General features: G+C 41.0%; 1 protein-coding gene across 2 annotated transcripts in view; it reads right to left on the bottom strand.

The window, feature by feature from the left end:
* Positions 1-810: 810 nt before the first annotated feature.
* Positions 811-12830, bottom strand: part of MRPS6 (mitochondrial ribosomal protein S6) — a 47048-nt gene continuing 35028 nt past the window's right edge. For both annotated transcript variants that reach the window (XM_040585009.1, XM_040585010.1), the window contains exon 3: positions 811-1453. In XM_040585009.1, the coding sequence (XP_040440943.1) occupies positions 1276-1453 (178 nt within the window). In that variant the 3' untranslated portion in view covers positions 811-1275. The remainder of the gene's footprint in view (positions 1454-12830) is intronic.

Genomic DNA, 12830 nt, shown 5'->3' with positions numbered 1-12830 from the left:
TATACTCAGAAGAAACGTTGACTTCCCCCCCGCAAAGTTCTGCACCCAAAAGAAAAAAAAAAAAAAAAAAAAAGCAGCATCCCCCTGCCAAAATGACCCAGCTATCTCCACCAAAAATAAAATAAAAAAAAGAAATAAAGACGAACCTGTGATGAAATAGCATGCTAGAGTAGTCACAACAAGACCTGTCACAGCTCTCTAAGCACCTGGCCTTGGCCGCTGGCAGGCTGGCCTTCCCTTCAGCAACACACAAAGCTGGAGCACCAGAGGTGGTAGCTTCTAGATGGAGCTCATTCAGGTAAGGGATATCTTCTTTGCGTAACCATCAACTTACTTTCTTCTACAGATACAGCTTTCAGAAGGAGAAATGACCAGTGCATTCCTTCAGTAGCATGGGGGAAATACGGAGACCCTCTGGCAACTAATGAATTTGTGCCAGACCTGCAGGAGGTCATACTACATCAGTGACATCTTTCATGTGCATTGCTTTTTCTCCCATTTTCACAAGAGCAAAAGACAGACAAAATACACATTAAGGATTTTTGTCATGAAGTTTTCCTCAGTTTGAAATGTACACCTGGGTCTAGCTGATGGTAAAACAAAGGATCTTTTATTCTTCTGTTCATACATAAGCATGGTTATTCTCTAATCTGCCACCTGGCAGTTTCTGGCCTTTTCTATAGAGAACAATTTTTTGGCGGTACTTTGAATAGAGTTATTACCTTAAAGAAAGAAGTATGACATGTCTTTTGGCAGTGTAAGTTATTTCTTCTTGTACATTTTCTGCTTTAAAAAAAAAAAAAAGAGTCATTTTATTTTTAATCACGCTTTTATTACCTTTTTCCAATAACAAGCAAAAAAACCCCAAACCTCCAACAAATCACATCCTATACTGCTATATTTACACTGTAGACTTCTTAATCCCCTATGTAAATATGCATATTCTGAAGTAATCTGTCTTTGGAAAAGAATGCTATTTTTAGCATTCTGTTGATGGATAAATCTTCATTATCAATGTAATGCTCTAAGAGAAAAGAAAATCAATTTTCAGAGTTGTCAAATATCAAGATAAACATACAGATTATGTTATTCAAATTATTTTAAACAAACACACTCTCAAATATTACAGTAATTTAAGATAATGTACTATGCCACACACACATCATGGCCAAAATAGATTGTTTTTGATGAACATCAGTTATCATAATTGTTTTCCACAGCAGGAACAAAAAAGAAAAAAATCTGTAAAGTTTTCAAACATGCTATTTGGAATATTCACTTCTTGGCCTTTAGTTTATCTTCATAGTTGACTGGGATTATGCCACTGCATTCTTCTGTCTTTGATGGAGGATACTTTACAAAAGCACGTCTAATTACATCAATATCCCGTCCTAAATGTTCCATCATGGTCGATACAATCGAAGGTGGACCCTCTAAGTCTATCAAAAAATACCTGCAATGAGAAACATACACAGAGTAAAATAAAAAAATACCTGTAGTGCAGCAACTTTAATTCAAGTAACTATTCTGTAGGATACCTTAAATGAACCTTTCTATTTTTCCCCCTGCATTTTGGTACCACAATTGTTTTAAATAAAAGCTGTTATCTTGGTTTCAAATAAGGGAAGTTCAATTGAAGCAGGCTCAGCCTGAACTCTTCTTTGTTGTACGGCACTGCTTACCCAAGGAGACTGAAGAGAGCTTTCTCTTCTTGTACCTATTCCATTAATTTCCACATCTTGATTTGAACAGTCTTAAAAAAAAGGCAGGGTGGCACATTCAGTTACAACATGCATCATCCTCCTTTGAATTCACAACATTGTTTCTTTGCGGAACAGATGCCAGCGTGAAACATCTCAAGCCTATATACATAAAGGCACATTTTTTCCTTTAACGTTCTGCTTCAGAGCTGAATGGAAGTATTAAAAAAAAAAACCACAACCAAACAAAAACAGCAAAAGAAACCCAAGGAGATAGGTTTATCCCAAATTAGGCACATCTTTGATGTAAACATGGCTTAAATTTTCAATCTGAGGGCAGGACCTTGAAGCTGTGTACAGGCAATGCTCACTTGCACAGCTGGGACTTGATGAGCCTACTGCTGTGCTGACCTTGGTGGGACTGGAAGGGTCTTACTTCCACACATCCACAGCACGTCTAAAACACACTGCTCCAGGGAAACACTTTGTGTCCACCACACAGCTATCTTTGACGTCCATAAAGAAAAAGCCAACCGCTTACCTATGGGAAGGAGAACGTTGCTCCCCATGAATATCTGTAGGTCACCCAGTTTACATTTGCAATAAACTCCCTTCCTGAAGAACTGCACCTTCTTCATGACCTCAACTATAATTTTGCAAGAGGCTTTTAAAACTCCAGTACACCCAAATAAGCAAAGAGGCATACTGCACTTCATGAGCCTCATTTCAGACAAGGGACACAACTGTGTACTAACTTAATCTCAGATATGCAAATTCAGATCCCTTCTCTTAATGTGAGGTGTACCTTAAATTCACTAGCAACATCACATCTACTGTTTCTGCAAGTTATAAGCGACCTAGTGCCAGCCATCATACTAATGCAAGAGATGAGTGAGCCATGTCACTGGCCATCCCTCTTCCCTTGAAATGCTGTGAATGAACCAAACCAGTGCTGTCAACAGAGCTGTATCCAGCATTTGGCATGGCACTAGCTACAGTACAGTAAAAGGACACTGCAACTTTCTCAGAAATCCTGCTGAAGACAACTAACCACTCACCTCAATTTTAAGACTATCAGTAATTTAAAGGCTAAAAGTACAGCACTTCCCACCTAGCTATTTCACTTTAATCTTTACACATCCTCTTATTAAAGCTCCTCTTTCCTCCTAGTCCACTCAAGCACACCTCCCCATAAAGCATCAGTATAACCTGAACGTGATATCCCTTAAATGAAGTCGTATTACCCAAGCAGGATCAAGCATCCCAGTCTGATTTAAAAACTGTACCTCACAGAGAGGACTTTGTTCTGCAAGGCATATGGATTCTTACTAAGTCAACTATAGCATGAACATCACAGTCCACCTTCATAAAGGTGATCTTGGAGGGCAAGTCCCCAAGACCAGAAGCTGAAATGGGAGTCCAAACAGGAAAAACAGGAGATGGGGTCATAAACAACAGACACACTCATATTCTTCATGCTGCATTGAGTTCATTTTCATCCAGCTAAGTGTATTACATCAGAAAACATTACACACAGAGGAGACCCATCAGGCCAGAAATGACTCAAGCAGCACGTGCTGGATTACTGCACAGCCATGGAATCCACCTGTGGAAAACACAGCAAAGATGCTTCTCCTTAGCCAGACATCCTAATCCTGAAACGCTTACATAGGCACCTACATTAATAGACATGATTTATCTCTGAAATCTTTTTCAGAAAGACCAGATTGAAGCACTGAATTCTTGTACGTGAGAGGTCTGATGGCAAAAAAAAATATCTCCCTGCAGCCCATGCTGAAGGAACGAGTCCTCCAGAACAGATGCCCAGCTGGTGTGGGCTGCGGCCGAGCATCACTGAAGCCAAGGGAGCAGTGCCAGGTCACGTCAGTGAAGGTGCTGCTCCTCTGACTGCAGCAGGGCTACCAAGAGCTACAGGAACAACGTGCCTCAAGAAGGATTTGGAGGAACTGTGATGGGCTCAGTCCTCCTCGCAAATCCTCACCAGCTTCAATGGGGAACAGGATTTGGCTTAATATATTTGAGAAACTGAACCACCTACTATTTTCTGCTCTCAAGAATTAATAGATCCTACCTGGTTAAAAGTTTAAGGAGATAAACAATTTTTAATCTTGGTTAATTCATTCAAAATACGGCACAGCAGCCTCCGATGGATACATAACCCTTAAAAAGGGAAAGTCGTATTTTCTGTTAAAGCCTTTAAAAGCCACTGGTAAATTCAACAGATGACACTTAACTCTTCACCTTGGGGAGAAGCCTTCCAAACCCCCTCACAGGTGCAACTAACAGAAAGCAGGATGGGGGAGAAATTCTAGCTGGCAATCCACCACCGCTTTCACGCCCCTTCCCTTAGCAAGAGCATTTATTTGTATTGCAATCTGGGCTCTTTGCTGCACCATTTTAGTCCCATTTCTCGAGCATTTAATTTCACTTGTGCTTGCAAGTCGTATGCTGCTTTTCATTGTGCTCCTAAAACAGCAATAGTGTGGTGGTTTTTTTCTCCAAAGGCTGCTTTGCAACTTTGTGCTTTCTCTCACATTAGCAAAGGGTGGAAATTTCCACTGACGCACTGTTGATAACTGAAGGAGAAGGGGGGGATGGGAGGATGAGCTGTTACAGCATATCTTTATGACTCCTTGCAGAATAGGTATTTTATCTGAGGATACAAAACTGCAGTAATTGGGGACAATGTGAGTTTTTAAAAACAACCACCACTCTTCAACGTTAACAAGCAACGAGTGCCTTCCTGTGCTGAAAAAGATAGAAGGAAAAGAGGGCCAGTGTAAAAAATACAATTTCTTCATTAAAGAAAGAGAAGAAACTAACGGCTGTAGAAGCAATAACCAAACACAATTCACAGTGCAATCCCAGAGGAGATATGGAACCCCTTCCCCCTAAATACACATATTTAAATCAGCTGTCTTGAGGCTACGGGGGTTTTTTAACCCACCCTCAATAAGTCATGCAGCAACCTTAATTTCAGGCAGTGATCTATGACCCAATACGCAACACTAGCTACTGTTTGTGTAGTAAACAAAACCAAATCCCAGGGAGACTTAAAGACAGGGAAAAATACAGGAATGCAGGAGGGAAACCACCTCATTCTTGCAAGCAAAAATGCAAAAGCATTTAGGGCTTCTAGGAGTCGGCCATCAGGGGAGAAATGCAGGAAAATTCCACTGATTCAGTGTGAGACCACAGTTATTTGTCATCCAGCTCAACTGCAAACAGAAGGATGATGTAAATACAGGAGAGCAGACTGAGACATATTAAAACAATGCATTAGCTGGAAAAAAATTACAATATCATATGATCTCAAATAAAGCCTTTGCATATGAGAGGGGGGGAAAAAAAAGACAAAAAAAAAAAAGAGGGAGGGGAAGCCAGGTTTCATTTGTGCTTTTTAACATATTCAAGGCAGAAACTGCTTGAACCTTCAGTCCTACGGATACTCAAATATTTTGCTTTCAAATGGACAGTCTATGACTTCAAAAAACTCTGAAAAGCACTTGGATCAAAACTCACTTTTAAATCCTCCTAGAATACGACTGTCAGCCAGGGGAGCCAAGGGAAAAGTACACGTATGGTGGACTTGGAAGAGGCTGAGTGGTCCCACGGTTGTGCCCCAAAAATGCCTGTATGCTTAAATTTCTTCTTTACATAGTGGCAGTAAGAGTACGTAAGCCTCCCCAATGGGGAGGTGGAAGATAAGAAAGGAAAGGAAGTGTTCAGGCATTGAACAGGGAAACAGGAAACTACCTGGAGGAAAGCAAACTGTGGCACTCATGTGAGAGCAGCTGGACACTGGTTCATTAACGTCTCATTAAGGTAATCCTAAATAAATGAAGTTTTTTGCTACCTGAATGATCACTTCATCTTTGGGACCACTGCATTTCTCTGAAGAGAGAGAGTTTGTTTGTCTTCTCAACTCCTATGGTAACTACCCTTCCTCAGCAGGGCAGGCAAGCAAGTTCATGCTCAGAAGGATTATAACTTTGTAGCTGGAAGGACTAGTACACATGTTCCTTTTAGCTTTTCACATCGTGTTCCTTTTAGCTTTTGAAAAATGCATATGGAATAGACAGAAGTCCCTTGAAAATCACTAGGACAGCAATGGGCAAGTACCAGATCAAAACCAAAGGCTGGTACCTTAGTAACTAGACTGTGCCACAGCAATGACACAAATGATCCATAATGAGCAAGTACTCCAGGGAAAAATACATTTTACCATCCACAGCCTTTAGAAATCTCTTTTGCCAAATTCTATACACAAATGCCTGTTATTAAGCTAACTAACTAATGGAAAGACATTTTGCAGCATTGCAGAAAATAAAAAAAAAATACTGCTATACTGCAAAAGAGAAACCAGCATGACATATCTGAGTATTTGAAAAAGTCATGCTCACTGGGCAGCATTTGGGAAGTCTGCAAAATTTTTATGAGCAGGGCTGAAGTTACACAGCGAGTATTAATTCTGCTTGTGTCACTTCTCTGCCTCCTGTATAATTTACAGCTTTAAAAAAAAACCCCAAAAATGGTGACTAATTCCCATCTCCCACCAAGTCCACTATTTGAGAGCAGCCATCACATTTAATCCATGTGCTTGCACACGGATGCTACACAATTTAGTGCCTCAGAACTAGCGCCTCTACATAACAAACTATTGCACAGCACCATGTCCTCTGGTGCTGCATATCAAAATCGCAAAGTGCACTCTCATAGGTAAGGTGGACTGAAAAAAAAATTCGACATTTTAGGGCTGATACTTGATGCACATCCACACTTACATGTATGTGCATGTAGATAAAAACATTTGAAGGAAAAGTAATGGTTCAACTCATCAATGAAGAAAGCCCCATCTAGTGGAAGAAGACAATCAATATAGCAGAAAATACTACAAATGTGCATAATACTCAAATATTCAAACTGGTTTTGTTCTCATCCAAGCGCATAACAGACCCAGAACTCCTTTTTGCCGTAACAGATCGAGGTGTTCTAATATCTGAACAGAAACAACACAGGCTGTGCATTAGCTGTACATTTAGTTTGGTGGTATTACAAAAGGAAAGCTTGCCACCCTTTTCATCCATTTTTCTTTCCTCCTCTTTGGTATTCAATAGCCATAAAAATCGTCAAGAAACTCCACTGGAGTGAAGCTAAACAGGCCGGTACATTTCTGGAGGATGAAGTCCTTTATACAATAGTTCAGATTTTACTAGGGGGTAGGGAGAAGAGAAGGGTTGTTAAATCTTGTAAACACTCCGGAGAACAATTCTGATGGGTAACTACTATTTTACTCTTACAAATAAATAAAATTTTATTCAGAGAGTGTGAATTTTTGAAAGACACTTCAGCATCTCTTGTCCACATGGAATACTACAGTGTCACAAGCTGCTTGTTTAAAACTACGCTGCGTAAGTACGGTTCCTAAGCTCAGGTACTTTACGGACAGAAGAAAAGTTTGACCATGTAACAATTTACATAGCTATGCTTCCAAAATATTCAAAGGTCTTAAACAACATGATGCTCAGTTAGTGAAATACTCATTTATCTATTCCTTGTGCATTAGCCCACTGAGGCACCAAGAAACAAAAGTCACGCTCCCTCTCCTAAGCACGTGCTTTGGCAAAGCAACGTCACATCACACGCCACAATGACGGCAAAACACAAGGTGCTCCTGCAGGAGGGCCAACCACGTCAGACCCTAACCGAGCCAGAGGAGGTGGGAGTGATTTGTGGGAAGGCCAGGACAGCGTCCAAGCTTTCCACGCCATAGCAGAGGGGAAGCTGGTACTGAAGCTTGGTGAATCCCAGCTGCTGGGAAGCAATCGCAGCGCTGCAGGGTCTCGAAGCCAAGTTGAGTTCAGCATGCTGCGCCCTTGGGAAAGGAGCTCCTTGCCTTGCCATTTCCCCCCATCACACAAGTCCACAGCACAACTAAAACTGCAACTGCATTTTCTGACTCCTGATCCTATTAGATGCTGTTGGTATACAACCCACACTCCCCGGTGGACCCTGGCAATCACCAGGGTCCCTGCACACACCACCTACAGAAAATTCCCCATGCAGGTGTTAAGATAAGCTTCCAAAATACATTTCAGCAAGAACAAAAGTAAAACCTGAGTTTGATATTTCAGAGAACAAGTGGGCTGATGAGATAACTGGAAGTGAACAGCAAAACGAAAAGATTAACAGACAAGCAAGTAAATAACAAAAGAAAATTGCCATCTTTTAGAAATCAAATTTGAAAGGGAAAAATAACAAGGCTATGAAAAACTGGCAAATAGAATGTGGAAACTGTTGTGAATAATCAGAATTATAGTTTAACTGAAGAACTCACAAATGAAGTAAATGAAATAATAAAAATGTGGGGGCAAAGCTCTAAAAACATTACCGTATTATAGGTAGATTTAATAGGGGAAAGCACACACATACACAAAACAAAGTAGAAGAGAAAGGTCACAGTGCTCTACCAATTTGCAAAGCCTTACGAAATCTGAGCACTGACCAGGATGATGTATATCATCTTTTTCTCTAATAGAAATAACAGAAATAAGAATGGAAGCAACATTTGGAGGGGCAGAGTGGAATAAAATCACTAACCACAAATCTCTAGAGCATAGCCAGGTATCCAGTATTCAAAACCCAGTTACACCTGGACACTTTCTTCTCCCCAAAGCCCTTGTCATAGCTTCTTCCAGTTCAATAGATGCCTGGTCTGCAAAAAATTACCTTCCCAAAGGAGTTTTTTTTTTTTAAAATATAAAATTCAAATCTGTTTTGCAGCCACCCTTGTACCATCTCCCCTAAAGTAAAAATATCCTACATACCAACCACGTCCCCCAAACCACCTCCTTTATCTGATGCCCTGAAGCATGAAGCCTCACAAGCATATGATTAGGCATACCCTGGGAAGGCCAAAGAAAACAGGTACGCCACAAAGTGCAAACCCAGATTGCTGCTGAGATCTATCATTTTACAAGCAGTTGCAATATTCTCCACTTTAGCACTAACCAAATATGCACAACAGCTCTGCAATGTCATCACCCAGCCTCAGGCTGGACCCTTTATGTGAAAGCTGCTTTGAGGGATTCAATGCTTCTGTACCATCTTAAACAGCAAACAAATCCAGAGTTTAACATTCCTTGAATTCAAATACTAGTACACACCTTATTTAAATCAGTTCAGTTTTATTTGTTCCAGAAATAAGCACCTCCTGATACATGTAATACAATATTTCAAAAAAAACGCATCATGTGAAAAGCAATTTAAATACAACTCATAAAAAATTATAAACAAGTGGTAGCTAGTAAAACAAATACTTGGCACAAATCTATTGCTCAGTAAGAGAAAAAGTTGGTAAACCTTATTGACATTCTTCCACTTTTTTTTTTTTTAATCAGAGACACTGCCACCACGGGCAAGTTTCTCAGGCTCAGTGCCTCACTAAATTTACACACCTAATCCACACTAGAACCAACATGTGGTTGTCACATTTTATTCATCTATAAGGTGAATAGCATTTGCTACAATTTTGTGAGATGTTACTTGAATCATGCTCTTAAATACTTTAAAACCAAAATATTAATGCTCTACTACAGCAATTAATACCCTAAATGTGAATTGGTAGCCAAACCAACTTCCATTTAAAATATCAATAAACCAGTGATTTAAAAGTTTGATTCTTCAGACTTACCCAAACAGTTCCTGAAACACACTATTTTCATGCTTACTTAAATGCAAAAGCTGTCTAAAATCAGGTCTTTAAAAAAGGGAAGGTGCTTTCTGCCAAAAGAGGTGCATTTCAGAGAAAGACCTGAATTTGTTTTAATATACCCTCAATGCACATGCACCACCTGCTCGCTGAATATAATCTCCTAGGAAGAAACAAGTCAATTATATGTATGATCTGAAGCCTTCAGAGCTGCCTGGGAGAGAGTAAAAGTGCTCATTCCAGTGACAGCTGTGGGCCACAATCCCCTATGGCAGGCTTTGAAACAATCGCAGCTTTACAGATCAATTGGCAGTAAAATTCTCATTCTCTGTAAAGTCTCCTGGATATTCTTAAATTTGTAATATACTGCATTACAGGCACATCTGAGACAGATGATGCTGAAGCACTACAGAACTCAGAGGGGAAAAAACACTTTATTAAGGAGACACTATCCTCCCTATTGACTTATAAATATGTATTTTCCAGTGTAATTCTTCACTGTTTACTAAAGACACTACCAAAACCTGGCTAAGTCCAGCAGTAGCTTGGCCGTGCACATGGTATTTGCATGTCCTTTCACTGTCAATCACTCAGTTTTATGATATGCTGTATATAAAGACTTCAAACACAGTTAAAAATGGAATTAAGTAAATGAAGAAAAACATACAGCAAAAGCCTGAGAGGAGGATGACTACTAGGCATGCCACAGAGCAGGCCTCAACTGACCTGCAAATAGCTGGTGCTGGCCTACTGATGGCCCTTGGTTTGAGGTTAAGAGACACAGCTTGGACAGCACCAGGAGTTTTATAAGGGAGCAAAGCTAGCCTCATTATGCTGGTGAGGAAGATTGCTTTGTTTTGTTCTGTTTTCCAGGCAAACACCCCTAACAGGTGGGGGGATTCCATGCCATTCTGAGTGACGGGAAGACAGTTCATGCAGTGGTCATTAGGACAAGCGGTGTCTCTAAGGACACACTATTAAGCTGTGACCCATGCCATGACTATTGTATCGCACTAATTTTCATAGGTTGTTGCTACAAATATTGTGTTCCACTACTTTTCATATAATTCACCAGCCAGGAGGTCCAACAAAGCAACAGATTCAGTGTACATTCTAAGTCTCCAACCACCTCCATACTACTGGAAAATAAACCAGCTGAAGCTCTGCTAAGAGCACAAAAGTAAAAAAAAAAAAAAGCAGCAAACAAAAAAACTCAAAATGAAAAGCTTTGAAATATTTAACATGCTCCCCGCCCCAGACACAAGAGTATCATTTGCACTCTCATAGAAACCCTTTCAGTTACTTCAGAAAAAGTCCAGACTAAGGAAAAGGTGACACACACTGTACTAAATATACCACTCTACACCAACCTGCTAAGAAAGTGAACACAGACAGAATTAAAAATTTACAATGAAGGAGAAAAGACCTCAGGATTTCTTAGTAAGTGCAGGTGTATTCAGTTTAGAGAGGTATCTTGAAAAGCCTTTTTTTTTTTTCTCGCCTTTTTAACTGAGTCCTGTTAAAAAATTACTTTTTGCAGATGCTGTAAAGTAAAACTGCCTGATTTTACGAGGTGGATCAAGAACTGACTTTTCACTTCCTATTCCTAGATTATATTTAATAACCTGAGTAACTTACTCTCCAGACCATATAAAATCCTGGATGGTATACCAGGAATCCACAATGCCTGCACACTGAACTGTAGTCTCCCCAGCAAAATCTACAGAAATACAATTCCCCTGCATTACCAGGTACTGAAACTGCCTGCTGGTTCACCTTGTAGTATCTCATGTCTCTTGAACTTGAGTTCTCCAATTAAAAGCACACAAAAGAACCACTTCCTCTAATACTCTCTCTCAATGACTTCTCCCTTTCAAGAAGCCAAGGAACTTACAGAAGGGAACTGTCATATTCAAATACAAAGGATCCAAATCCAGGGCAAGCAGAATGACTGCTCAGTATCTGGAGACAACTGAACTGGGAGGTGGAAGAGGAACAGCGATAGTGACAGTAATCTGATGGCTTCCCACCTGTGTTTCAAGACACAATCACAATTATTTGCTACTAAAACCTTGCCTCATTCAGAACACAAAATATGTCTGCTCCGAGGACTCTTCCAGGAAGAGGGTTATAGCCTACAGATCTCCTGGTCCTGCTTATTAAATAGCTAATCTACTACAGTAAATGAGTTAAGCTAGTTTGCACATCTGAAAGATCCCCTGGAGAAATGGCTTCTATTCATGTCTGCTACACGGTACTTGTGATGCTGGTTACAGTCTTCTGGCCTGGTTTCCCTGTTGAAGAACCCAGGACTTGAACTGCAGGAGTACTGCCACCCAAGCCAAGCAGGAACTGTCATCCGAAGTGGTGAAATGTTAGAGAGTACTAAGTACTCTTGGAAAGGGGGTTGTTGGGGGTGGAACCCAGAAGCCAAAAGTCTCGACTTCAGCATCCAAAATTAGTGGATCTTAGTCCTTCTGCCTTAGCTCCCTACCTGTACAAGGAGAGTAACACCAGCTCCTTCTTCTGCTGAAGCCATTGGAAAAGACTTTAATGTTTATAAAATGCTTCTACTCCAACAGGATGAGGTAACTAGCAATTCTGTCCTAAGGCAAGGCTTTGATTAGCTCCTGTGTGTAGGCAGCAAGACCTCATCCTAAAATGCAAAACTGGCAGGATCAAGCCTTGTTGTGAAGGTCACCAAGAAGCAGAAGTGCAAGACAGTCATGGCCACATCACCATTGCTTTTGGTTAAGTAAGAGGCACGTGGTGGAGGTTTCTTCCCCTACCTTTTCTGTCAGTCTGCCTTAACTGGCAGCTGTCACCACTCCCACTCCAAGGAGAATGAAGAGGTCCACAGAAGAGGGAGCAAAACCATGAGTCACCCCTGGGGAGATGGTTCAAGAAGGGCTTTGTAGAAGGTTGCACCTCTGGAGTCACCTCACCTCCTCCAGCGCCAAACACCCCCCATGGGAGAGGCAGGTCAGATGGACACACAGTTGCATTACTGGGATTAGGAGACGCACATCACTAATTGTTATTTTGATTAGGGCAGGCAGCCCCAGCGCAGTGCGCGTTGCCTAGCAACACTTCTCCATCCTCCCAGAGCCAGCATCCATGTCGGAGTTAGCCCCAAGGAGCAACACCACACGGGGTAAGCAAGCAGGGATACATCCACAGCACCTTCCTCCTGCCCCGGGGGAGAGCCCAGCGACAGAGAGGTCTGTTCACAGCTTCATTTACATTGACAGCACTTCCCGTAACCCACACTGTCATCTTTTAACACCCATAACAAAAAGTGCATCAGAAACACAAGCAAGTCTTACAGGGTACACATAGTAATTAACATTTAGTTCAGATGCACCGAAGAAAAAGAACCAGACCAGCAATTAGCAGCC

The sequence above is a fragment of the Falco naumanni genome, chromosome 2 (genome assembly GCF_017639655.2).
Source record: "Falco naumanni isolate bFalNau1 chromosome 2, bFalNau1.pat, whole genome shotgun sequence".
In the NCBI taxonomy this organism is placed as follows: Eukaryota; Metazoa; Chordata; class Aves; order Falconiformes; family Falconidae; genus Falco; species Falco naumanni.
The sequence above is the reverse complement of the archived record's forward strand: the minus strand, read 5'-3'. Positions and strand labels throughout refer to the sequence as shown.